This window comes from Ostrea edulis, chromosome 3 (genome assembly GCF_947568905.1).
Source record: "Ostrea edulis chromosome 3, xbOstEdul1.1, whole genome shotgun sequence".
In the NCBI taxonomy this organism is placed as follows: Eukaryota; Metazoa; Mollusca; class Bivalvia; order Ostreida; family Ostreidae; genus Ostrea; species Ostrea edulis.
This window is the reverse complement of record NC_079166.1, coordinates 90753213-90779680: the sequence shown is the minus strand read 5'-3', so window position 1 is coordinate 90779680 and position 26468 is coordinate 90753213. Positions and strand designations below refer to the sequence as shown.

The 26468-nt window shown below is 34.8% G+C and overlaps 1 protein-coding gene across 4 annotated transcripts; it reads left to right on the top strand.

The window, feature by feature from the left end:
• The first annotated feature begins 10409 nt into the window (after positions 1-10409).
• On the top strand, positions 10410-20967 carry LOC125674305 (uromodulin-like). Of its 4 annotated transcripts, none has more exons than XM_056159386.1 (8): positions 10410-10624; positions 10905-10965; positions 11148-11177; positions 11857-12042; positions 12596-12760; positions 16256-16363; positions 18429-18525; positions 20697-20967. In XM_056159386.1, the coding sequence occupies exons 1-8, from the start codon at positions 10619-10621 to the stop codon at positions 20830-20832; spliced, it is 789 nt and encodes a 262-aa protein (XP_056015361.1). In that variant the 5' UTR covers positions 10410-10618; the 3' UTR covers positions 20833-20967. The 4 variants fall into 4 exon arrangements, with proteins under 4 accessions (XP_056015361.1, XP_056015362.1, XP_056015363.1 ...); XM_056159387.1 differs by having other exon boundaries at positions 10417-10624; positions 10914-10965; XM_056159388.1 differs by lacking the exon at positions 18429-18525 and having other exon boundaries at positions 10436-10624.
• Positions 20968-26468: the final 5501 nt, after the last annotated feature.

Below are 26468 nucleotides of genomic sequence, written 5' to 3'. Positions count from 1 at the left end.
AAACAACAATCTTTTGGAATGCATATGATTTTGAATATCTACCAGTTTCAATTTCTAAAGGGTGGGCAAATATTCTTAGCTATTGAAAACGTACAACTCTCACAAATGGAAATTTCAAATGGTCTTATTATTTTTAATTCATAGTTCTTTCTGATTTTACTGTAAAATAGTAATTTTCCATGTGTAGAAAATTTCGTGGTTTTGAAGTTGCATATTCTAACTCTATCAATATAGTGATTCTTCAAGTAGTTGGATGCTTTCATTAATACCTAATGATGATCGAAGATTTAATTTATATTTTAATTCTTAAGAAAAAAAAAATAGTGGGAAATGAACGAAATCAGGTGTGGAAAGTACATGTAATCATACTGCGTACAGAACTACAATGCAAGTTAATAATTTCGCAAATAAACGAGGAGAGGGAGGCGTGAGCAGGATCTACTTTATTGGTCGTTGGCCAACATTTTATAAATGTACTCTAACTTTTAAATTGCCTAATCTCCATATCGTTTTATATTTTACCTTAATTTTATTTATCTTTTCGCTTGAATATATTAAGAAGTGTGAATATTTCACTTTAATCGCTTTTCTTGTGAAATTTTTAACTTGAATAGTTTTTCACGTGAAATTCGTGTGAAATTGTTCGTGTGAATTTCACATGAAGAAATTTCACTTGAAATTCGTGTGAATCTTTTCACGTGAAATTCACGTGAATCAACGTTCACATTATTTCCTTGCGAAAATCAAATCACATTAAAATTTTCGCAAGGAACTAATGTGAAAAGTGATATAATGCTTTTCACGTAAAATTTATGTGAAAAAGTTAACGTGAATTTCATGTGAATTGCTGTTCACATGAAATTCATGTGAATATTTTAACGTGAATTTCATGTGAAAAGTGATTCACGTGAAATTCAGGTGGACATATTAACGTGATTTTCACGTCAATCACTTTTCACGTGAAATTCACATGAAATTTACGTGAATTTCACGTGAAAGGTTCATGGGAATTTCACGTGAACAGCATTTCACGTGAAATTCACGTGAGCCACATTTGCCTGTGTAAGCATCCCCTGTTGACCGGTCACACCCGCCGTGAGCCCCATATCCCGATCAGGTAAACGGAGTTATCCGCAGTCAAAATCAGTGTGCCAAGAACGGCTTCACAAACGGTATGAAACACGTCAGACAGCATTTGACCCAATGCGAGGTTGTATTGACGAACTAGATCGTTATAACGACCATAGAATTTGCGAAATGCTGACTTCAATCGAGACTGTTGAAATCCCTGTACCATCAACTTGTTTGTCAGTAGCTTACCTCGATTTAAAAACTGACTATACCCAGAACAAGCTCTTGCATATCGAATCAGTTGAAATATATAAACACCATATGCAGGTGAGAATGGAATATTGCTACATAAATGTGGGAAGTTGACGATGGAGAAGCTGAAATCATCCCGTTTGTCATACAGTTGAGTTATCAGTTTGCCGTTAATGTCTACTTTCAGTAAAATATCTAAGTATGAAGCAGAAGTGGACGACTCTGTGGTGTCCATTATTTCGAGCTCACAGGGATATATCAAATCGAAATATGAATGAAAGCTATCATTGATAATAGACAAAACGTCGTCGATATATCTAAAAGTCGAATTGAAGGTCACAGCGAGAAATTTTTTCTTCTCACGTAGAAGTTTTTTAATAAATTCTGCTTCATATGAATATAAAGACAGGTCCATCTTTCATAGTACATGCCCTACTGTCATGTTTTTCTAAGTAAAAATTATTCTCAGACACAGAAGATGGATTACTTTTAACAAATTTGAATGGACACTTGATTTCAACAAGTCCATGTCGACAGCAAGGATACTCTGTCACTCCATCAGGACTGACTCCTAATGTTGGATGATCAGGCTTAAGGACCAATCCACTTTTTTCACCACGAATGCTGGGTTGTGTTTCCTCATTTCTGCCTCATACTCTCTCAGTGCAGTGTCCTCTTTGGACTTTCCCCATCTGGTTGCTGTTGTGTCAACACTTGTTGAGTACATCATAATTCTACGACTTAGAGAAATGCTAGGTTGTTGTGGGTTTGTGTGGCAGATGTCATAAAAATTGGATGCAGTCAAACGTCCTTTCCTGTAATTGTGTCAATGCATGGATAGGCTTTGTTGACGTGTTAGTTTCTCAAGATTTGATGCTTCATCAACGGTTACTTTAATGTTTCTCACTAGTTCACTGCACTTTCTCTCCAAATCAGAGTTAGGTAGTTTTACACGCTGTTCATCATAGAGTGAAGTCAGAAGACATGGTAATGAAGGGTTTGAATGGGTGGGTTTGGTTGGGGATCAAGTACGCTAAATATGACTGCATTAGGGTTGGATTTATTTAACAAATCCAGGAAAGTGTCTGTGCTGTCAAAGTGAAGGTTGGGTTCAACTTCAAGTGCAGTCGATGGCAGGTGAAAAGTGGATTTTTTGGCTTTCTTGAAGTTGATTTCCTATAAAGGAACTGATTCAACCTGTTAATTATCAATAAATAATTAGATGAATATATACGAATCACTCCAATACACAATTAAAAGAAGTCTTGCATATTCATCTTGACTTAAATTTAATGACAGTTTATTGTGCTGGCATTTATATTCCAATACATTGTCAGTGTAGTATTGTGAAAATTTGTGTCACTTCCATTGTTACATTATATTGTGCAGGAGTATTGTCTATTTTATGAGAGAGGGGTTTAAGAAAGGGAAAAAATAAAACAAACCTTTGTGAAGTTTTGATTCCATTCACATGGCATTGATGTGCAGGATACTTTGTTGGAACCAAACCGAACACTTGCTTCAACTTTGAAGAGAATTGCAGCGACATGGGAACAAACATCACCCATTCTGTAAAAAAAAAAAAAAAGGAAAGTTAATTGCATCTGGATAAGGCATATTATAATATATGTCATTTAATCAATTCTAATGATACTAATAACAATAATAATATTTCTGAGATTCAACAAAATTGTTTTCATCATAGCCACACACAAGATGAAGCAACACGTTGTCACCGCATTAAATTTTATCTTCAAGACAACTATCTTACTAGAATAATGCATCCCTCTTCATTTCTTTAGAACTGTTTAGGGGGTGGGTTAAAAACAATCCCCATATATCTGCTCATCATATCTCTAGCATGCTTAGTGATTTCTATGTAATATTTTTTCTTAAAATATTTCTTTTCGAAAAACTTACCCTGCCATGTATATGCAGTGCGCGTTGATAATTGTGCTATTCTGTTTGTTTACACAAATTCACGCTTCATGTGGCTTCTCTGTTGTGGCCTGTGATCTGTTTACTTTGGCACACAGTAAGCAATTACCATCTCTGTTCATTTCACTAAACAACACTGTTTGCACCCACCCGCTGTGGAAATAGTTGTCTCCTCTAGAGATCGATATGCTTTCAGTGTTTTGCGGGTGAACTTACCAGGGCTGTCCACGAGGTAGCAATAAATCTGTCCAAACTCCACGTCCGGCCATTTTGACACATTGTTTACCCAATTATCACTGTCTATAAATGGATCCTGACACAAATCATTTAATCCTAGCTGTAAAAGTTTATCCGTATAGTCAACTTGACAAGCCTCCGGCAGTGATTTGTAGTAAACACTCATATTGATGAACAATCAGCTGATTCATTCAAAACAATCATCTTTCTTCTTACTGGAACTTGCCCTACACTAACTGCGCATGCGCGAGGTCAAGGGTCAAATTTTAAAAACAAAATGCACTTAATATGAACTATATGTCAACACCGATAAATAGCTGTTTATGACGTAATTTATTAACTTCATAAACACTTTATTATAGTCAATTCAAATAAACTGTTTAAAATTAACATCGAGTAGATGTCCTAAAACATCATCTCTGACCGTGACTTTTTATTATAACTAAAAACAGAGATTATGCCATCACACTGTTCAATATTGCTTGCAACTCTTTACAGTTATTTTCTTTTAGGTAATAATAAAAATATCTTACGGTTTATAGCAAAGTTTCTTGTTTATTTTTTTTTTAAATACGACCAGTCCGACTAGTAAATCGACATTTTACCCGACCGGACCTATCATTTAGTAGACTCGGTCGGTCGGACGTGCCTTAGTGTCAAACCCTGGTCTCTCGTTGTCACGTCAAAACAAATGATAGGTTTTATTCATAGTCTGATTATATATAACTTCAATCATCACGACACAAAAACCCAGTGCCAGGTGTAAACTGACCAATTAGCCAATTATATATGCAAGTGTGTCACCTCCTCAAAGAAGCACGGGCTATGTTTCAACTATGTAAAGATCTAATTACCCCTCCGGCATTTGACAAAATCCAGGTAAGGTCCCAATTATTACACGCTTGGGTAACGATGGGTATACGTTACAACCACTTCGAGAGATCGAGAGTGAAAACAATGAAATGTGTTTTACGGGACCCAACTTCACTTCGAGACATCGAGTCCTTCGAGACATCGAGAGTAAATTTGCTTTGTTACATAAAGAAAAAGTCGGGACCATTGTTTCACTTTGAGAGACAGAGGACTTGAAGAGATCGATGTTCGAGTCACCGGGAGTCAACTGTACTTATATATTTTCAACAACAACAATATTGGAATCTTTAGACAGACAAATATTCATGAATTGCTATTGGTCTTTTGTCTAACAGTTCAGTGTTCATGATTTACACTCGATAATCGAAGTGTTCATCCACTTAGCTCTCCTTTGGTCCTCAATGAACTCTTCTTTATTTCACGGACTGTCCTTCTATTGCACCGATCACCCACCAATGAGTTTCCGGGGCTGTGATCCCAGACTTTACCCATGGTTGGTATCACACAGTCCCTGGTGGACCCTTCCTTGATCTTACGCCAACGCCACGTGATTCAAGTCATACAGCATGGTCTTTTTCCGTGCCAGAATTATGAAATAGTCAAGTAAAACTACTCAAGACAGCTTCAAACTTACTGCTTAAATGCTCATTTTTTTCAAATAGATACTTTTGATTAAGTTCTGTCTCACAAAAATTACCAAAAAAGGTCAGAGAATAAAGGAAGACAATTTGTGTCCATGGAATTGCAACTGTCTGTTGGGAAACCTGATCACCAACAACTACGAAGAGAGTGTCAATGAGAAACTTCATCATCTTTCTGATATCAACTTCAGGGTACTGGTACGTGGAATCAGAGTGATGTTTAACGATGTAATTTTAGCTCATCTGACCCAAAGGCTCAGGTGAGCTTTTCTAATCGAATTTGTTGGTCATCGTCGTAAACTTTTCACATTTTCATGTTCTTCAGAACCACTGAGTCAATTTCAAGCAAATTTTGCACAAATTATCATTGGGTAAAGGGAATTCAAAGAACAAGGTACGGTTGTATACATAAAAAGGCCCAAAAAATTCTCTCTATATAAAATGTGTCTGGAATTAACCTTATTCAGCGTTTTAAGAAAGTAAAATAGATGCCAGGTATACTAAACATCAACAAAATCAGAATGATAGTCCTAAATGGATAGCATTATGACATCATGGATAAGACATGTCCCGCCTTTTTCTCAAAATAAGCCTGAAAACTGTCAAATGTCATACAAATTATTGCTCCGGAAAAGATGTGCGCATTTGTCGAGCAAAATGAAAATGATATATATTGTGTATTATTTTGAGATGAAAAATATGCTTCAATATGAATTTGCTCGACCATGCGCTGTATGTTTTCTAAAAGGAAAACTACCTGAATTTGTGGATATTTTCATTGAAAATGGCATTTTTGCAATTTTATACCAACTTCAAGCTCTCGTCACATGACACAAATCATTTTTGCTGATCAAACTGAGTGAATTTTGGGTTTGCTAAAATATTCCTTAATTGAATGCCAGGATTTGAGCTCCAAGTGAAATCATCAATATTTTGGGCCAGATGACTCTAGAAACTGTACCTACTTCTTTAATTAAATGAGGGGCCATGCCGTGTCCCTATCAGAGATAATCACAAAAATGCCAAAATAGATTGGGCCATTTGAACTTCCTCTTCTCACGAACCACGGAGCCAAAAAAGCTTAAATTAACATAACAGCTTCCATACATAGTGGGTATTTAGGTTTGTTCAAATTATGACTCCGGGGGGTATGGGTTGGAAACAATAGAGGATTAAAGTTTTACATTGGAATATATATGCCTAGGGAAATCTTTTAAAATGTTCTTCTCAAGAACCGCCGTAAGAGTGGAGATTTAAGTGAAAACTTGCTGATATAGACAGGGGATGCTTACTCCTAGGCACCTGATCCCACCTCTGGTGTATCCAGGGGTCCGTGTTTGCCCAACTATCTATTTTGTATTGCTTGTAGGAGTTATGAGATTGAACACTGTTCGTTATATTCACCTTTCATAGAATGGGTTTAATTTTCTTCAGATCATGGACCCCAAAGGTAGGATGGGGTCACATTGGGGGATTAAAGTTTTACATGAGGATGAATATGGGAAACTTTTCTTCAGAACCAATGAACCAATTTCAATCAAACTTCATACAAATCATCCTTAGTTGAAAGGGAATTAAGTTGTTGAAATGAAGGGTCACGCCTTTTTCAAAAGGGATATTATAACAAACATACAAACATAGACTGGAGCCATTTAAAATCTTTTCTCAGGAACCACTGAGCCATAAAAGCTAAATCTTACATGAAAGCATCCTTACATAGTGCAAAGACACGTTTGTTAAAATCATAACCCCTGGTGTTGGGGTGGGCCACAATGGGAAATCAAAATTTTACATGTGGATGTATAGGAAACCAATCTTGGAACAAAGCATCACCAGATGGAATTGTCAATATGAAAGGCTATATCCGTCTACAATGTCATATGATAGATAATGAATTTGTAGTCAAATCTAATATTATTGAGTTTGACAATTAATGAAAATTAGTCGTTACCTTTGAGAAGTTCTTTTTCTGAACCAAGCTGCTTGTACAATGATAGTTTGCTCAAGCTTGTTTGTTGTTAGGAACTGCTGCGCAAGGGAACGATTTGGACCTTAAATTGTTGAGAAATTATACGTGTTGATGCGGTTAATTTGATGAAAGAAAAAAGCTTTGCGATCTCATATTTCTTAAAAGAGCTTTAGATTTCATAAAATTCACATTTCAATTGAAACACTTCTGGCAACAACAAAAAACGCATAGTTTAAGTTAATTCTTAGTTACTTCAGTTGAATATCATTTGATGTTGTATTTATGGTTCTTCGTTTTAACATTTTTCATTCGTGAAACGCTTTAGGCTAATTATGATGATTAGAATAAGCGTTATATAAATGCACAATAATGATAAATGCTTTGACAATATGTGTTTGAATTTTGCCTTTCAATCTTGAAATTTTCATGAGGAGTAAAGATGCAACGTATCGGCTGAATGATATGCGGTACTGTATCGTGCAACTCTAAATAAATATATACATGTATGTCGTGAAGAGGGAATTTAAATGTCCGTGTATGTCAACATTTTGAATCCAGTTCATATTGACAAGCGGTACTTGTAAATAATGACGATGAAAAAATACGTATATAGTCATGCAGAGTCTGTACACATCAAAAACAAATGAATTAAGATATTAGATGGGGACAACTCTTTATTTTTATTTGTATGTAAAAACTTACTCACTACACGGAGATGTTTGTACCACATATTGAGAATCTTTAACAATGCAGTTTTTGTGAAAACTAACATTAACAGTGTTAATAGTGTCTTGTTTGTAAGATATTTGTTTGATATTCATATTTTAGTCCCAATGATGTGAAACTTATACGGTACCAATTTTGATGCACCAGATGCGCATTTCGACAAATAATGTCTCTTCAGTGATGCTCAATCAAAATGTTGAAATCCGAAATAACTTTAAACTTGTCGGAGCTATTATAGGGAAAAACAAAGTGCCAAAAGGTGGAGTCAAATTTGTATAAAGATAAGAGCTATGCATGATGGAGATGATCCTTAATTTTGAAATGAATTTCTAAATTTCATCACATCAATTAAATATACATCCGTATTTTACAAGCTAGTAACGAAGTACTTCGCTAGGGGGCTGTATCTCAGAAACATGGTATGCACATGTATTTTCTTTTAGGTTATATAAGGATATTTGCATAATGATATGAGAAATTTGCTATTGTGACTCCTGGGAATATTTCAAACAATTTCCTTACATATGTTGTTATCTGATATTTTGTATTTGTATGGTGGTCTTGACATTGGTATGATGTCAATGAACATGAATCTACTATACGAGGTAACTGTTGCTTATTAATGTAGCATAAGATAGGCATTTGTTTTTGTCTTTAGAAAATTCAACTTATCTCTCAGGAAAAGTGTCCGTATATGCGTAAGTAGCTGTTATAAAGTTGAAATGCTGAATATCAATAAAAATAATTTCTAACAGTTTCAATGAAGTGTACACAATCATTTTGAAATTTTGTGGTATTTGGCATGCACCCATATAAATATGTTCCTCTACGGTTTGTTTCTTTTTAAAAGCATACGTTCATACCTTTTCAAATAATACGGAATATCAGATTTTTATAATAAATAAAAAAAAAACATTTTCGTAAGAAACTCTACAGGTTGTATAAGTGTCATTGTGTTATCAGTGTTTGAATCGGATGGCAATTGAAGGAACAGTTCATTTGCAATTAAATTTGTCATTTCACAAATTTCAATGAGAGAAAAAAATGTTAAACTGAATTCCATCATTTATAATTGATACACGTGTTCGTTCTAGGAAAACTGTTGGGGATTTGTGGAAACCTGGGCTAAATATTGTTTAGTTACTGATTAGCATTTATCAGTGATACAAGTGTGTTGTGTAAATATACATGTCTCTGATGTTGACTATGAAATGCATATTCTAGTATCACATGTTATTATACCGCGATTATACTAACATTTGCATTCTATTCAAAGTTAAAGTCATTGTCTACAGAAGCGCAAGGGGAAGTTTTCAGATTAATTCAATATTTGATTGTTAAGTGCTGTCGATTACAAACCAATGGGAACCAGGGTTATATCACGACCGACGTGAATATATTGATGTTCATTGGTCAGGTATCATTATATTATTGAATATTTACTTTTATCTCTTCCGAAACGTTTATGTACATATATCTAGTCTACCAAGGTCTGTCTCATACCATTGTGCTTTATAAATGAAGTAGATGTGCTTTCCTATTTTCCAACAGGAACCCTTCACATTCTGAATGTTGAAGATCCTGTCCCAAATTATCCCGTATCTGGAACTTCCAAAATGTACATGAAATCATTTCCATATCTCACAACTTTACAATTGGATCAAAATACAGGAACTTCCCGAAATATCCAACTTTTTTCTACGCAGATAGCTATCTCAGCATTATAAAAGAAACGCACTGATGTTACTAATGTGACATGGGGTTATGGAATTTTCTCCTAATGTTGATGATTGTCGCTAAAAAGATACGTCCCCTGTTTCATTTTTTCTTCTACATATGACTTATACTAACAGTGTTAGAGCAATCCTAAAATATGAATCGGAAAACAAAATGGCTGAATTGAATTTCATTATCTGGAAGTAATGTACATGTACGTGCCAAAAGGGAAACATTATGAAGATTGTGTGGCAATATGAATTAAATATCCCTTTACTGATTACATATTTAGACATTCGACAAGTGTTCTAATTGTAAATACACATGTCTGAGGGGCTTATCAACATAGAATATGTATTTTCATGTCTGTGTACTTTCTTCTAAATCTGCCAACATCGCAGCTGCATAAATGGTGATGAATTAAATGTAAAATACAGAAACCCCCTTTAGACTTCAAGACCGTTAGCATAATAAATAATTTACGCATCTAAAATAACATGTGTCTGTCGTATTTTAATATATACTAAAGCACATTATGCTTGATTAAACTTGTATGATAAACATCCATGTTCTGTGTTGTCTGATGCTGAGAACACTGGACGTTATGCATACGTGTATATGCTTGACATTTGTTCTAAAGCTGATGATGCTTCAATATATGAACACCTATCGAAGGGACATAAAACTATCAAAACGTAACTATATTCAAAGAAAAGCTTATAGAAATCATATGTGATATTACAGGCTTGGAAATACCCAACATTCAGCATGTGTAAATAAATGATACATATAATATTCACTACTGAAGCTACAGTTCAAACTGGTAAATAAAACACACTTCACCGCTTGTTCTTCTTTTCAATCAGTTTGAAATTCATGGTTTCTGAATACACATGTCGAATTTTACTTCCTGGTTGTCATGATCGACTAACATTTATTAAATTGACGTCAAAATGAGAACATTTGATATGCGCCGCGCTTACCCTTTTGTTTGGACATTTAAATGCGTCGTCCTGAGTACTTCAGGGGAGGTTAAAGCGATATCGGTTGAGAATATATTTACTGCGATTTATCGTTTCACGGTAACTCAGGTGCATATTACACATCATATTGTTACCAAAACCTACTTGATGACAAAATAGGAAATACCTGGAATAACGACAAAATGTGACAAGGTGTTACGGACTAAATCAATATGAAGGTAACAAAACAGCAGCTATTTCTTATTGTAACACTAAATACAAGATTAATGTCTAGCATTTGAACTCTTAGTTTTTTGTTTTCTTTGGTTCGAATATATTCTGTTCTAGCTGAATTTACAAAGGGATTGAATACATACTTAATACGTATAACGCCACTCTTGGATTGTTATGAGAAATTATATCTGAGACTAAATTGATATTCACCCGTTACACCATATGTTTTCTAGAATCCTACATCTTTAACAATTGTTTAACTATGTTGAATCATACTTTTATCAGCTCTTTCAGATTGCGCCTTCTGTATATTTCCTCGGCGTGTTTGGCCTTGTCACATATGTAGGTAATGTTTTTTTTTGGTTACACAATGCCACTAAACGAAGCTATGAATCGTGTCAATTCACAATGATTTTAAAAGGACGCGATGCGACTCTGCACCGTCAATATTGAACATATTATGTGTTCATGTTACATATGATTGCAAATAGATTGGGGTATAATGATTTTCTGATGTTTATCTTTCAGAATCAACGTATTATTGCTCAGGTAGTGGTGGTAAGTTTGATAAAAACATTTCTACATTCTGATTATTTCCTGTAGGTTCCTTGTCATCACATCGTTTTCAAATCATTCAATAACATTAATCAAATGCCAGCTTATCGGAACACTGGGTAAGGATGACTATGCATGGTTGAAAGAATGTGTAATTTGAGTTTATTTTCAATACAAGTGCATGAATGTAGATAAAAATAGGAAACAGGTCTTTTTGAGAGGAATCGAAATGCAAAAAAAAAATGCATAGTGTGATTAATGCCCTCATGATTTAAATCCCTATACATAGGTCAGTATGTCTTTGTTTTCTCTTCATTAAGATCCCTATACATAGGTCAGTATGTCTTTGTTTTCTCTTCATTAAGATCCCTATACATACGTCAGTATGTCTTTGTTTTCTCTTCATTAAGATCCCTATACATAGGTTAATATGTCTTTGTTTTCTCTTCATTAAGATCCCTGTATATAGGTCGGTATGTCTTTGTTTTCTTTTCATTAAGATTCCTATACATAGGTCAGTATGTCTTTGTTTTCTCTTCATTAAGATCCCTGTATATAGGTCGGTATGTCTTTGTTTTCTCTTCATTAAGATTCCTATACATAGGTCAGTGTGTTTTTTGTTTTCTCTTCATTAAGATCCCCGTACATAGGTCTTTCTTTTCTTTGTTTTCTCTCCATTAAGATCCCTGTACGCAGGCCAGTACTCTGTTTGAAAACTACGCTAGAACAGAGAATTGTAAACATGACGGTGTTCATTCGCCTTGTGACAGATACATCACGCCGGGATGGTACGTGACAGACAACCCGATACTTGACCAGTGTCCAGACCTTCTAAGCTGTGGAGCGGTGTATCCAGTCTGGTTTAACGGTATTCATATTCAGACCTTATGTCTTGTAATCTAAACCGAAAGTGGAGTGCAGTTGCTTTGTTTTCCTCTTCTCATTTCGCTCGATATTGTTTTAGTGACCTCTAGCTTTACAATACTAGGGGTAACACGATATCCAATCCGGTTTAACCGTGTTCATATTACATGATTTACAAAATGTGTAAATACTATGATTTATGGTACATTGCGAAAAGGCTGTAATGGTTTAGTATTGATTTATATGCAACCGTTACAAATCTACTATGTGCATAAGTATAGATGTAGATGGGCTTGTATGACTATCTACACAAGCATGTTATTTTCATAAATGGAGATGCAATTGAATTTTTTTTTGCCATTCATTCTCAGTTATCATCGAGAAATAATAGAAAATACACGAATGGCTAATCTAATTTTCTTTACCGGTCTCAGTAGCTCAGTGATACTTATATAACTTACAGATAAGAGGAAGCTAAAAGTAAAGGTCTTTAAAGTCTCTGAAGGTTTTGCATGTTAAACTTCACTAAAATGTAATGTACTGCATTTATAATTCAGGATCGTTGCCGACTTCTGGAGATGGTATCGTCACCGAAAAACTTTGTAAAACTGGATTCTTTGATTGTTGTACCCGAACATATGACATCCAAATAAAGAATTGTGGGACACATTACGTGTACTGCCTGCCAGCATTAGACGCCTGTCCCGAGAGAATCTGCTTTGGTATGCATGGAAAAATTCTGATAAAACGATCACAATGTACGATAACATGTCTACCATGTAATCCTTGATAATGGATAGTTTTAACCTTTTCATTTACAATATGCACGTTCATAAGGAACTGCGATCAATCAACAACTCCCACAAAATAAAGAGCATATCAAGTACGGGCCCCTAAACACATGAGAGTCGGGATCGGGCGACCATGAGAAGAAAGCATCCCCGTCGACCGGCCGCGTCTGTCGTGATCCCTATATCCCGATCTGGTAAACGGAGCATTACGCAGCCACAATCAGCCGCTGTATAAAGATCATGTCACCTTGACGTATTTTATCTGATCGACATAAAGGACTCATTGTATATGTAACCTGTCAGTAGGGGATGCTTACTCTAGGGGTTCGTATTTGTACGCCTCTAAATTTTGCAATCTTTACAGGAAGAGCAAAATGTATCACTGATTGCTGTTTTGTTTTCATCCTATCGAGTACAATGTTTAGCAATCGTAAGGAGATAATAGCTCTAATGGGTGTTTCGGACATAACCCTAACATGTGTTACTAAAAATGGGATCGTTACTGACATTGTCAAATATCCAAATATACTATTTCTCACAGACAATATTTCTTCCTTTATCATGTGCCTGAGGCCGATTTTACTTCAGTTTCACTCAGCTATAGCTTACAATTATGTTACGCTCACTTAAACAACTATGAAAGTTCCAAGGTCGTGAAATGGTGAAAAACTGGAGCTTAGAATTATCATTTTCAGCAACATCTCTTTCTAATGTTTCAATAATCGTTCCTCGTAAAAATGTCAATTTGGATTACTATACTAAATCAGAAGATTTTGCTTTTCAGCTTCATCATCAACGAAAATATGCTAATTTATGTACATCCAAGTGTTAAAATTCCTACTATACTATACTGTCAACATGTCCCTGCAGTATACGTACAAAAAGCCGTGTGTAAAGAGATGGGTGTTTCCTCATATCTTAAAGGTCATGGTTTTCGATCTGCTTTTAATTTGTATTTAGAGTATACGTGGCCGAGTGTTTAGAGCATCGCGCTCAAAATAGCACAGTCTCTCGCCTCTGGTCGGTGCTGGTTCGACTCCAGCTCGCGCCGGTAATTGAGAAAGTTCCCAGTTTACTTTGGGAATGTCAGTGATCTTTTCCCAGATACATTGTATCTGGGTTCTCTATTCCACCAATAAAAACTGGGCGCCACCAGATAACTGAAAAATTGTTGAGTGTGGCGGAAAACAACAATCAATCAATCAATATGCTGGTGTCAGACGCATTCGGGAATTTTTTACACGTAGTTTGGGACCTGAAAAACGTAAACTACCTGACATTCGAAGACGGTTCTCTGCCGGATACCTTTACTATCTGTGGCGTCTGTTTACATATACACATGTAGTTATGAATTGAAATGTTTTTACTATGGTAACATACATAATACAATCAGGTCATGTCAATATAATACTGTTGCATATCCATTTTTCTTACAGATAAAAAGGGTCGTGTTCATAGTTGACTACCATGTCCTCGTGCTTTTTTTTAAACTACAGGTCGTGTGAAAATCTGCTGCTGCCTCTTTATGTTTTGTAGGTAGTAATGGGTTGTGTGAATATCCCTCTATTATACCTAATATTCTGACTGCGAATGCAACTACATACATATTTTGTAATGTTCATGCTTTGATCTGCAATCTAAACAAGTTATATTTACCAAATACTTAGTACATAGGATTAGACAGTAAAAGAACCTATTTTAGTTTTTTCAAGATTTTACATCAAACCATGAGCATTTGAAATCCTGTATGAGGTATCGTCGTGAACCACGGGTCAATGTTTCATACCGGCCATTTCACAAAACTACAGCTTATTGTTTCATTCCATTCCACACACATTATGTGTGTAAGGTTCTTGCTAGATTTAGATCATTCTATATTGCCGAGCATAAACATTAAAAGTTATCATTACAAACATGAATACATGAATGTGGGTGACTGAAAAAAATGCCCTGTATCTATCATATTTCTGCTGCCTTTACTGTGACTTGCTTAATCTTTGACGACTTGTTCTGAACTGTATGTTCTCGGCAGCCTAAACTTTTCCTATTTCTACTCTCAATCTTTCCAATTCACTAATTGTGTGATGAAAATGTTTAAGTCTTTTCAAAAATCGTTCAGATTTGTAACACCGTGTCAGTAGCAATGTATGTGGGCGATAAAAATATCAATTATAGGCCCTAATTTTATTTCAAATTAATAAATTCCACACTATTGCACATACATGCGTGAATCCATTTCTTTTCTACTACTCCCTCCTTATTCGCACATATAATAATCTTCCTTGTAGCAATGACCTGATTCAGAAGGGGAAATTAGAATGATAATTATGATATTTCAAAATTAAGGAATATCTCCCCCCATGCATAGCTCTATCCTTGAACGAATTTGACTCCAGTTTTTGGCACTCTAGTTTTCCTATTAGCTCTTTTTTATTATTATTTCGATTTTCCAAAATCACTAAAGAGACATTATTTATTGAAATTTGCATCTGGTGCATGAAAATTAGTACCGTATAAGTTTTATATTGTACAGAATCTTACTTTTAATCGTCATAATGAAAAAATAATTTCAACTTTCATACGTAATTATGGAATGAATTGCAGTAGTGTTGTTGTAAGGATGTATTGTGATATGTTCACAAGCTCAGAATTAATTATTGAATTTTCGGTCGTGAATTATGTAGCAAGTAGCATGGTTTGTTAACGGGAGATGGGGTAGGGGTAGGGGTGGGGTGGTCATCATGGTTTGCATTACTGAACATGCCAAGGAAGTGAAACCGGTATATATATTTTGTGCAGTTCTTATTTTTCGACACGGAAAAACAAAGAACTTTTTGTTGCATAAAGCGAACTCTTACATTACTCATCGTCTTGCCCTGCTTTTATCAACATTATGTACATTTCGTGAAATATTAGGCCTAATCGTGCACGGCATTTTAGAGTTAGGATACCATAAGATTAGAACGACAATCCACGTAAGTTCACAATCTTAGTTCAAAGTGTGAATGAGATATACGCTACTTTTGACGAAGGAATTCTGGGAATGGTGTCATTGTTAAATCTTTTTAAAAGTTCAGATTTAGCTCGGATTATTTCTCGCGCTTTAGTCATTAGAGACAACGCCCCACTACTGATGTGTTATAGGTACTATCGGCTCGGAGGAAAGACTTCAATTTCATTGTGGTTATGAATATTTGGGACGCTGCGGATAACACCGTTTACCTTATCAGGATATAAGGCGGGTCTGGTCAACAGGGGATGTTTACTCCTCCTAGGCACCTGATCCCACCTCTGATGTGTCCAGTGGTCCGTGTTTGCCCAACGATCTAGTTTGTATTGCTTGTAGGAGTTATGAGATTGATCACTGTTCGTTATCTTCACCTTTCATGAATATCTTATTACTATAGCTATTTATATTTTGTGTAGGCACTAACGGATCGTGTGAATACCCAACTACTACGACTCCCACCACAACTAGCACGATTCCCACCACGACGACTGAAAGCAAATATGTTCCAAGCAAAGATTACAACGGTTTGTTAATACAGTAATATATGTACATTCCAGTTTAGTAAATATTTGCATCATAAAACTCTTATAGTCTGTGGTCTATGTTACATGCAGCTTGCTTGGTGTTCACAATCATGTGTATATATATGCAGCATATTTGCCTATACTATACATATGAATATTCCTTTTAATATACATAACAGTGAATGCGTTCATCAACCCCCTCCTGTCCTCGGTTATTTTAGATTTCAAACACTCTTTGCATGATACTATGTATTGCTAATTAATAATAGCTATAGCTTCTTCGTAATCCGAAGCTTCTTGTGAGAATGAACATGTTATCAAACGTGATCATTACGCCGCCATGAACATAAACTTTCCGCAACGCCAGTTACGTTCTCTATGACATTCTAAATCATTTTCACATAAAATGTTTCTATTTTTCTGCATACATTCTGTACTTGAAGTGTCAAGATACGTTTTATATGAAAAGTGAACATAACGAACAGTTATCAATCTCATATCTACTATACACAATACAAAATAGAGAGTTCGGCAAACACAGACCCCTGGATATACCTGAAGTGGGGTAATAATAAAAAGATAATAAATATAATTTATATAGCACCTTATGTAAAACAAATCACTCTAAAGCGCTTTACAGGGGTAACAGTTAGGGAGGCAATGATAGAAAACAGCACACAATTAAAGGGAAACGCAACCCAAATAATTTTACATGATAAATGATGGGAATAATTATATGATAAAGACTTGTCATACTATTCTGTTGATATACAGCCTAGATAATCTTCAGTACTAATTTTAAAACGTTAAAAATTTAAATTCTCGTCATCTATAGAGACTGCCATGATGCGGAACTCTTTTGTATTCAAGACCACCAAAATCAATAAGTTTCACGTCACATGGTCTCTTCCGTTTTTATGAGATTCAAAAATCATCAAAGATGTGCATGTGGTATATTTTACGAATACATTGTAAATAGTTGGTGCCTTCCTGTCAAGCAGTAAATTATACTAATGCGAAGAGGATATGTGAAAAAAAGTTTTTTACCGAAATTCCTGACCCAACAAAGTTATTTGAAAAGAAAATAGTATGTGAACTGTGGATCCATCACTTGCGTAATGATAAATTGAAGTTTGAGACATTTACATGTATGAATAAACAAGTACCACCTACCTATCTGGTCTGCGACTCGACTGAACGTCTTTTTTTCTTAAATTCTTCTTGCGAAAGAACGGGCTCAAATCTATACGGCTCCAAACTTAACTGTTTAGGAGTTGTCATGTTCACAATGCTGCTGATGAAATAAACCGGTACCGACGTGTGGCGTAATAAATTAAACTTCCATGGCCGCTCTCTTAACGGCGGGTAATTTGAAATATAAGATATTAATATTGATTTAATTGTTAAGCAAGTCTTTTTGTTGTTAAAGACTGTCATTTACGATATCAGTAAGAAATACTTTATTCATAAAGGCAACAATGTGATTAGGGTTGCCTTTCCTTTTAAATGAAAATGAATGACAGAATGACATACAATCTTTCATCTATAAAATCATCAATATAAAAGATTACTATTAAGATCGATAGTTAAAGGTTGTTTTTTTTTTTTTTTTTTTGGCGAACACTATACAAACTATCTAGAAAGCATTCTAAAATGTTACGTTAAAAGCTAAAACACTATTAGCATAAAAGTTCTAAGGAAAAGTTAATAAATACACATGAAAACAGAATCACAGATCGCACATCGAAAGCAAGACGAAATAGGTGACACATTATTGTACATTATAATCCATAATCTATAATCAGATACATTATTATAGGATCAAGTGCCTAGGAGGAGTAAGCATCCCATGCCGAACGGTCACACGATTATAACTGATTATAAAGCCTCAAATCATGTAAAAAAAAAAATATCGGTGTTTACCAAATATATTGCTCAATGATATATTGGTCGTTTTTTTTTTCCTGCCTAATCATTGAATCATTTATGTTGCTGTCAAGTCGGAGCATTGTTTTTATTGAGCAGTTATTCCCTATGAATAATCCCTTTTTCTGTTTTGTTATAGATTTAAAATCAAAGTACATCGTTGCCATTGTGACAGTTGTATTGCTTGTGGCCGTTATATCCGCTGTCACTGGGGCGATCATATTCTACGTTTACAAGTAAGCGTAAAATTCGTTGATCATGAATAGTGTTTAAGAACCATCCTTCATTTGCAGAAACATCACATTTTTCACTGTGTTATTGAAGAGATTAATATGGATGTCCCAATTTATACAGTATCATGATAATATGTTACAATGGCATTCTCTTTTTAAAGTTAGAAAACCGTAACAATGAAATACATGAGAGTGGTGATAATTAGTCAAAGAAGATGAATGGAGAACGAAAAATAAAGATAAATTTATGTATCACCTATACTAAACTAATTTTAGAATTTTCTGCTGCACAAAATACGTTTATTATCGTATAGATCAAGTTATTGGTTTCACCACTATGGATTAATGGAAGACTGAATTCTACCAAGTTTGACTTGACAGGTGGGAATATTCATCTCAGCTATATGGCATTTAATGAAATATGGCTGTCGAAATTCCTTTTTATCCAGATCCGAATTTCTTTACTTGTCACTACTCTCTGAAGTTGTTACTCTTAAAAACAGTGAAAATAACAAACAGCAATCACTCCCTGCAAAGTAACACCAACTCTTACTTTTTGTGTCGAAAAGTTTTGTTGCAAAATTGCGAATTATCATTTCAATGAGAGAAAACATAAGGTTTATAAACTTTTGTAATGAATATTTGTGTTATTAAACCTATCCAGAATGACGCAAAATTACATTACTGTCTTCCCGTTCAATATCATGCTATGTATTCCATAAAACTGAAATCTTTATATCAAATTGAAAAAAATCTTAAACTTAATTTTGATTTTATCAATGACAATGGTTAAAGTTACAAGCACACCTATCGTAATAGCACATTTTACAGCAAAATGAAATTTTCAGATTGAAAGCCATATATGTGGCGGGTGTAACCGGTCGACAGAGGATGCTTATTTTTCATAGGTACATGACCCCGCCTCTGGTATATCCAGGGGTCCGTGTTTACCCGAATCTCTATTTTGTATTGCTTATAGAAGTCATGAGATTGATGACTGTTCGTTGTTTTCACCTTTCTGTTATAACTTTAGTCCCATATGAAATATTAATTCGAGAGTAGAACAGGCACGAACCATCAGAGGTGGAATCATGTGCATCAAAAGACTAAGTATCCCCTGTTTACCGGTCACATACACTATGACTAACAATGTGATTATGCAATGTGCAATAAGGTATATAAAGCTAAAGTTTGTATCCATGCGATGAAAATATAAATGAGAGGTAAAGATAATGAATAGTGATCAATCTCATAACTCCAAGGTCCTCTGTGGCAGAGTGGTCAGAGCATCGCGCTCAAAACCACGCGGCCTCTCACCTCTCTCAGCGCGGATTCGAATCCCGATCGCGCTGGTAAGTGAGAAAGTTTCCCATTTTACTTTCGGAAGGTCGGTGGTCTCTTCCCAGGTACATTGTATCTGGATTCTCTCTTTCACCAATAAAAACTGGACACCACCAGATAACTGAAAAAAATTGTTGAGTGTGGCGGAAAATATCAATCAATCAATCATAACTCTGAATATGAAGTAGAGAGTTTGGCAAAAGTATAATCTAACATCCATATCTTCGCACTCTTGTTTGATCGCTGTTTACGTCCCATTGAGAATTGTTCGCTGATGTAAAGAGGACATTAGTTTTTAGGTGAGATGTCATAAATTTGCTTTAAGCTCAAAGTTGTCAAACTGAAAAAAATTAAAGGTCATATCCGAATGACCGACGACTCGTATTTCTACTCAGTTTCCTTGGTGATAGAACACTCATCGTCTATGTTAAACTTTGTATGCTTGATACTGGGTCGGGATCGATATTCAAACAGGACCTCCAGATCGTAATACAAGTGTTGTAACCACTAAGCTGTTCTGCATTGCTAATGAATTGTCAACATGTCCTGTTGAGAGGGTGACATAGTAATGATGAATTCTGCGTGTAAATTTAAAAAAAAGTACATGTAGTTCCTGTTCCTGATTTCTTTGTATTTATTTTCTGTTATTTTTACTGACTGGTACATACATTTTCTTTCTTTTCAATATCCTGTTTGAAAAAATGTTTTCCAAAATATTACGAATGTGTATCGTACAACAACAACACAGACTAATGTAGATTATCCAATTATGTGCAATAAAAGAACATAGATACATCACCGAGGATAATTTACTGTATATTATCTTACCACAGAAAGAAAAAACAAGAACGAGAGGTGCGACAAAGCAAAGTTACGCTTCCTGGTAATGAATTCGAGCGGTCATCGACCCCTGTTGAAAGCAATACTCCCCCTTTCATGCATTTCCAGTCCAGTAATAAACACTACTAACCAGGATACACAGTTCATATAATTTTCACAGCTGATGGTGACTTGTGAATACTCACGATTTTGTTTTGTACAGCATATCATTTGTGTATGTATCAATTAAAAACTTCATACTTTCATACTGAGAGTAGTATAATATGTAGCGTTTTAGTTGAATGATATACTATACTGAGACGTGTAGCGGTCACCCAGCCAAGTGCTGATCACGCTCGTCGTTGCTTAACTTGCGTGATCAAGATAGATACTCTACCACATCACTAGAAAAGCTATTTCTCTAGCGCGGCAGTAAAAGTTCTCTCTTATACTGTCCGCTACATTTCCCCTACTCGGGACATATTCATCCCGATGCTTAGCGTGAGTCCTCTCTGAGTGTTTGGCACCTGCTTAGCAACAGCATCCGCCGTACCCGACGAAAACCACCGTCGTCCCCGGACGAATCCACTTTCGTTTGCAGAGCTCCGAAGAGACTCTATCTGAAGCAGGCATCCCACTAAACACTACGCTGTCACCAATTTGTAATGTGTAGCTGTCACCAAGCAACGTACTGACAACACTCACCATTGCTTAACTTGCGTGATGAAGAGAGACACTCTACCACATCACTAGAAAACCTAGCTCTCTAGCGAGACAGTACAAGTTCAACCTTACACTGCCCGCTACAGTACTGTATCATGAGACTATGTATACATGTATATATGTTAAGAAGCAGATGATCCATGTGAATGTGAAGGTAGAAATTGTATATAGTCATTTAGAGTCTGTACATAAAAAAAAAATACTTAATAAGAAATGGCTTGGGTTTTCTATAAAACAAACCTTTCACAGTACAAGACAACGCTTGTGTAACATCTTGAGAATCTTTATACGTTCAGTTCTTTTAAAAAATAACATAAACAGCGTCTCATTTGTAAAATTTATTACCCTGTCTCTGATAAAAAAAATCTTCGAATTCCATTGGTCGAAACAAATGCTATATACAACGATATTACTTACTTACCTAATGTTGCCAATATGCCACTTCCATGTGGTTTACGTACCAAGTATATGTAATATGACGTCATGATTATACATGTACCCTTTCACTGGAAAATAACCAGTGCATATAATGACGTCATAGGTAAACGAAAACAAATGAATCATTTTTTTTTTAGAATTTACATTTTTTTTAAAATTGTTTTAATCCTGTTGTTGTTTGTTTAAATTTTGCAACACGTTTTCATTGTTGTACGTTTAATAACGTCTTTCAAGAATACATACATTGCAGTCATTTTGTATTGTTGTACATTAGAAAACCATCAAGAATGAATAATGGCAATGTTCCTTTAAGCAATGTATATGTAAAATCATCGACAGGATGAATTCGTTATATAGACACTCACCTGCTATGGTTTCTTTCAAGGATATCATATATGTCAGCAATACCATTCTTTGTGTCTACCTGACTATTATTATCCATCGTTTAGCCCCATTAAGATCTCGGAATGGTATGTATTTTATTTTTTGAGAACAGCTACATTAGGATACTTCAATATCAATGTTAGAAATTTGTATTTGTTTCTCTCGAGAATATTTCAAAAGATTTTCTAATGTGTTGCTATGTCCTATTTTGAATTTGTGGGGGTGTTCTTGCCATAAATATCATATGAATGAACTTGGGTCTACTATACGAAATACCTGTTGCATATTACTGTCGCATATCACACTTTTATTTATTGATTGATTATTTCTTGACTGTTTAGATGACGACATCATTAATATTACCGTATTGCGGGGCTTTTTGTTCGCGGGGTGATAAATCTAGTTTATTTTAGCGGTTAGATAGCCTTCCGCCAAACAATTCACTCGCCAAATATGCATCCAATTTTGTATACCAAGTTGATGGATCAAACTCTCGTAGTAACTGAAAGGCGATGCTTGTTTGCAATGTAAAACTTATTATAACGGCAAACTGTCAACTCAACTGTATGACAAACGGGATGATTTTAGCTTCTCCATCGTCAACTTCCCACATTTTTGTAGCAATATTCCATTATCACCTGCATATGGTGTTTATATATCTCAACTGATTCGATATGCAAGAGCTTCTTCTGCGCATAGTCAGTTTTTAAATCGAGGTAAGCTACTGACAAACAAGTTGATGGTACAGGGATTTCAACAGTCTCCATTGAAGTCAGCATTTCGCAAATTCTATGATCGTTATAACGATCTAGTTCGTCAATACAACCTCGCATTGGGTCAAATGGTGTCTGACGTGTTTCATACCGATTGATAAGCCGTTCTTGGCACACTGATTTGACTGCGGATATCTCCGTTTACCTGATCAGGATATGGGGCTCACGGCGGGTGTGACCGGTCAACAGGGGATTCTTACTCCTCCTAGGCACCTGATCCCACCTCTGGTGTGTCCGGGGTCCGTGTTTGCCCAACTATCTATTTTGTATTGCTTGTAGGAGTTATGAGATTGATCACTGCTCGTTATCTTCACCTTACATGTCAATTTATATTTATCGGTGTTTCAATAACCTACAATATCCATGCAATAATATTTGTGTCAAATTTTATATTTCCCTGGTAAATCTGAGTAGAAATCAATAATTTGAAACTTTTAAACGGACGACGAACAAAACTTTCGTAAGGAGGAAACTGTTTCCATCATTGATTTGAAATGTATGAAAGGTGAATATAACGAACAGTGATCAATCTCACAACTCATATAAGCAATACCAAATAGAGTGTTGGACAAACACGGATCCCTGGATATACCAGAGGTGGGATCAGGTATCCAGGGAGAGTAAGCATCATCTGTCGACCGGCCACACCCGCCGTGAGCCCTATATCTTGATCCGCTACTCATTTCACCTAATGCTAATTTTAATAAGTTAGGTCTTACGGTAAAAACAACATACGAACACCAGCACCAAACGTTCTATGTTCAAACTGGTGTGTTTCAAGTAATTACACATATGATTTTCATATACGTTCGTCCCAGATGTCATTCTATATTTTCAGATGCACTTGTCTATAATCAACTAATCATCCCTTTTTTTTTTTTTTTTTTTTTTTTTTTTACAAAACATAAGAAATCCAAATTACTTAGTTTAGACAACCTGGATACAGTAATATTCTGAAAACCTGTTATGTACAATACTGTATTGTAAATAGAGTATACTGAAATAACCTTTGTCCATGATTCGCGCACATAATTTATTGACTAAAGACATTTCAGTAAACCATGATATTCATCTCAAATTAGAAAAGACTGATTTAAATATGCTAGTTGACGATATGAAATAATTTGCATACATATTCATACCATATATTTATTGTATTTTTTAGTCTACATTGATATTACTGGCTATTTCAAATAAAACACTGTAATTGAAATTAGGAAATGAAAAATCTTAACACAGCTTAGAATAAAAAAAATACATATCTTTTCATCAAAATATATGTTTTAACAAATCATAAAGAAAAGGTGTATATTTCATCATTCAATTGAAAGTTATATGGATGAAAGTTTCGTAAACATGAAAAATGAAATGAAAATCATCACTTCAAATTTCAAAAATAGCATATTCAGTCTTGTTCCTATATACCTTACAATGTGCGGTTTTTACTGATCATTTCTAACCAACAAATTACGTGGATATCAATCAGTGAAAAATATAGTCCTGTGACCTTGACCTCTGAATATTCAAATAAACTATATATGTGCATTACATACTTCATCAGATTAATATAGCATATCAGAATCACGAAAGTCAAAAATATTATGATAATTGAAAATTGATTATAAAGTCAACGGAGGAAAAAGTGAAGATAAAAAATAATGACAAATCTTATAAATCGTATCAAGAACACAAAATGAAGATTAGTGTGAACACATGCACCTTGGTACACCAGATATAGGATCAAATGCCTAGAAAAAGTACGTTTTCCCTGATGACTGGTCACACCCGCCGTGAGTACTATGCCTTGGTCAGAAAAAACAAAGTAATGCATTGTCGAAATTGATACTTAAAGAACAGTTTAACAATTGGTATAAAAGAGGTCACATAGCATTTTGCCCAACTAGATCGTTGCAATGTCCACATAAGTTACAAAATTCTGACCTAATTTGATTGAATTCCTATAGAAAGTATTCTTTCGTAAAAGTGATGTACCGATTGATTGAGTGAATTTGAATTACTTATCATAAGTAATGTGATAGAATGATCATTGCTCTAATTAAAATGGTCGTTCTTTAGATATCAATTTTGACTATGAATTATTTTACCTGAAGATAAATGGCTCATGACCGGCGTAACCTGTCAACATGGGATGCTTACTCCTTTTAGGCACCATGTTCCAACTCTAGTGTGTCAAGGAATCTATGAAAGCCCCAAACCTAATTCATTTATGTATTCTGCGCAGGATTTCTGAGATTGATCATGGTTCGTTATCTCCACTTCTCATAATTGATATGATTTTTCTCATAATGAGCCAAGCTGTCGCGACAGCACTGTGACATGGGTATTTGATAAGCAGCCAAGGGGACCGGTTACGAGTTGGATCCTGGTGCCGCATCAAACCTACATCAATCAAAATATATAATGATAGTAGAAAAGGAAATCACCCGTCCTTTGGATATGGCTTTGAAAACTGAGCCTCAAATCACAACACGATATAGAACCTTCCTTACTATGGGGCATAATACGTTGGACAGAATATGCGGTCCTTCCTTTGCAGCAAATAATGCATTAGTAAGAGTGATGAATGTTGTCTAAGGAATTTGAAAAAAAAAATGAGGCATTTTTCACCATACTTTATTTAACTTTAAGTATCACGTTGTTTAAATAAATTGATATCAAAGACAATATGTAGACGTTTAGAGAGTAATTGATTGACTAAGGACCTAGAAATATATTGTAAGTGTATATTATGTAATATGATAATAAATATGACCTCACAAACTAAACATAAATGCAAAACTGTAAAATATATATATATATATATATATATATATTTATTCATATATATATATATATATATATATATATATATATATATATATATATATATATATATCCAAATTGTGTTTTTAAAAAAATCACAGTGTCCGGTATAAAATATTAAAAGAAATAGAATAAGCAGTACACAAAGTTAAAAATTTAAAAACTATTTTAAAATGTAACGCCTGAGGATTATAAAATGAAAGCGCTTGCGTTAAATTTTTAACTTTGTGTACTGTTTATTCTTTTTCTTTTAATATATATATATATATATATATATATATATATATATATATATATATATATACTGTAGACATTTTAAACTTGTCATAAATCAGCAATGCATTTCGTTTACCAAAAATCAGGATATTTGCATATCTCACAATGTATATGGCCGCATCGAGTCATCATTACATGGATACATAATGCATGGCCTTGACGACCCATTTTTTTTAATGAAATAAATGCATTGTGATACCAGCTTATTCCAATATCCATAGTTTGTACAATGAAATTATACAAAATTCTTCCAAATTTCTTTTAAAGTTGCTGAGTAGATTCTGATATATTGATTATTGATCATTGAGAAAAAAGAATTAAATCACTAAGCCAAAACGTCTAAGCTGAAAATACGGTTATTTTTTTAAC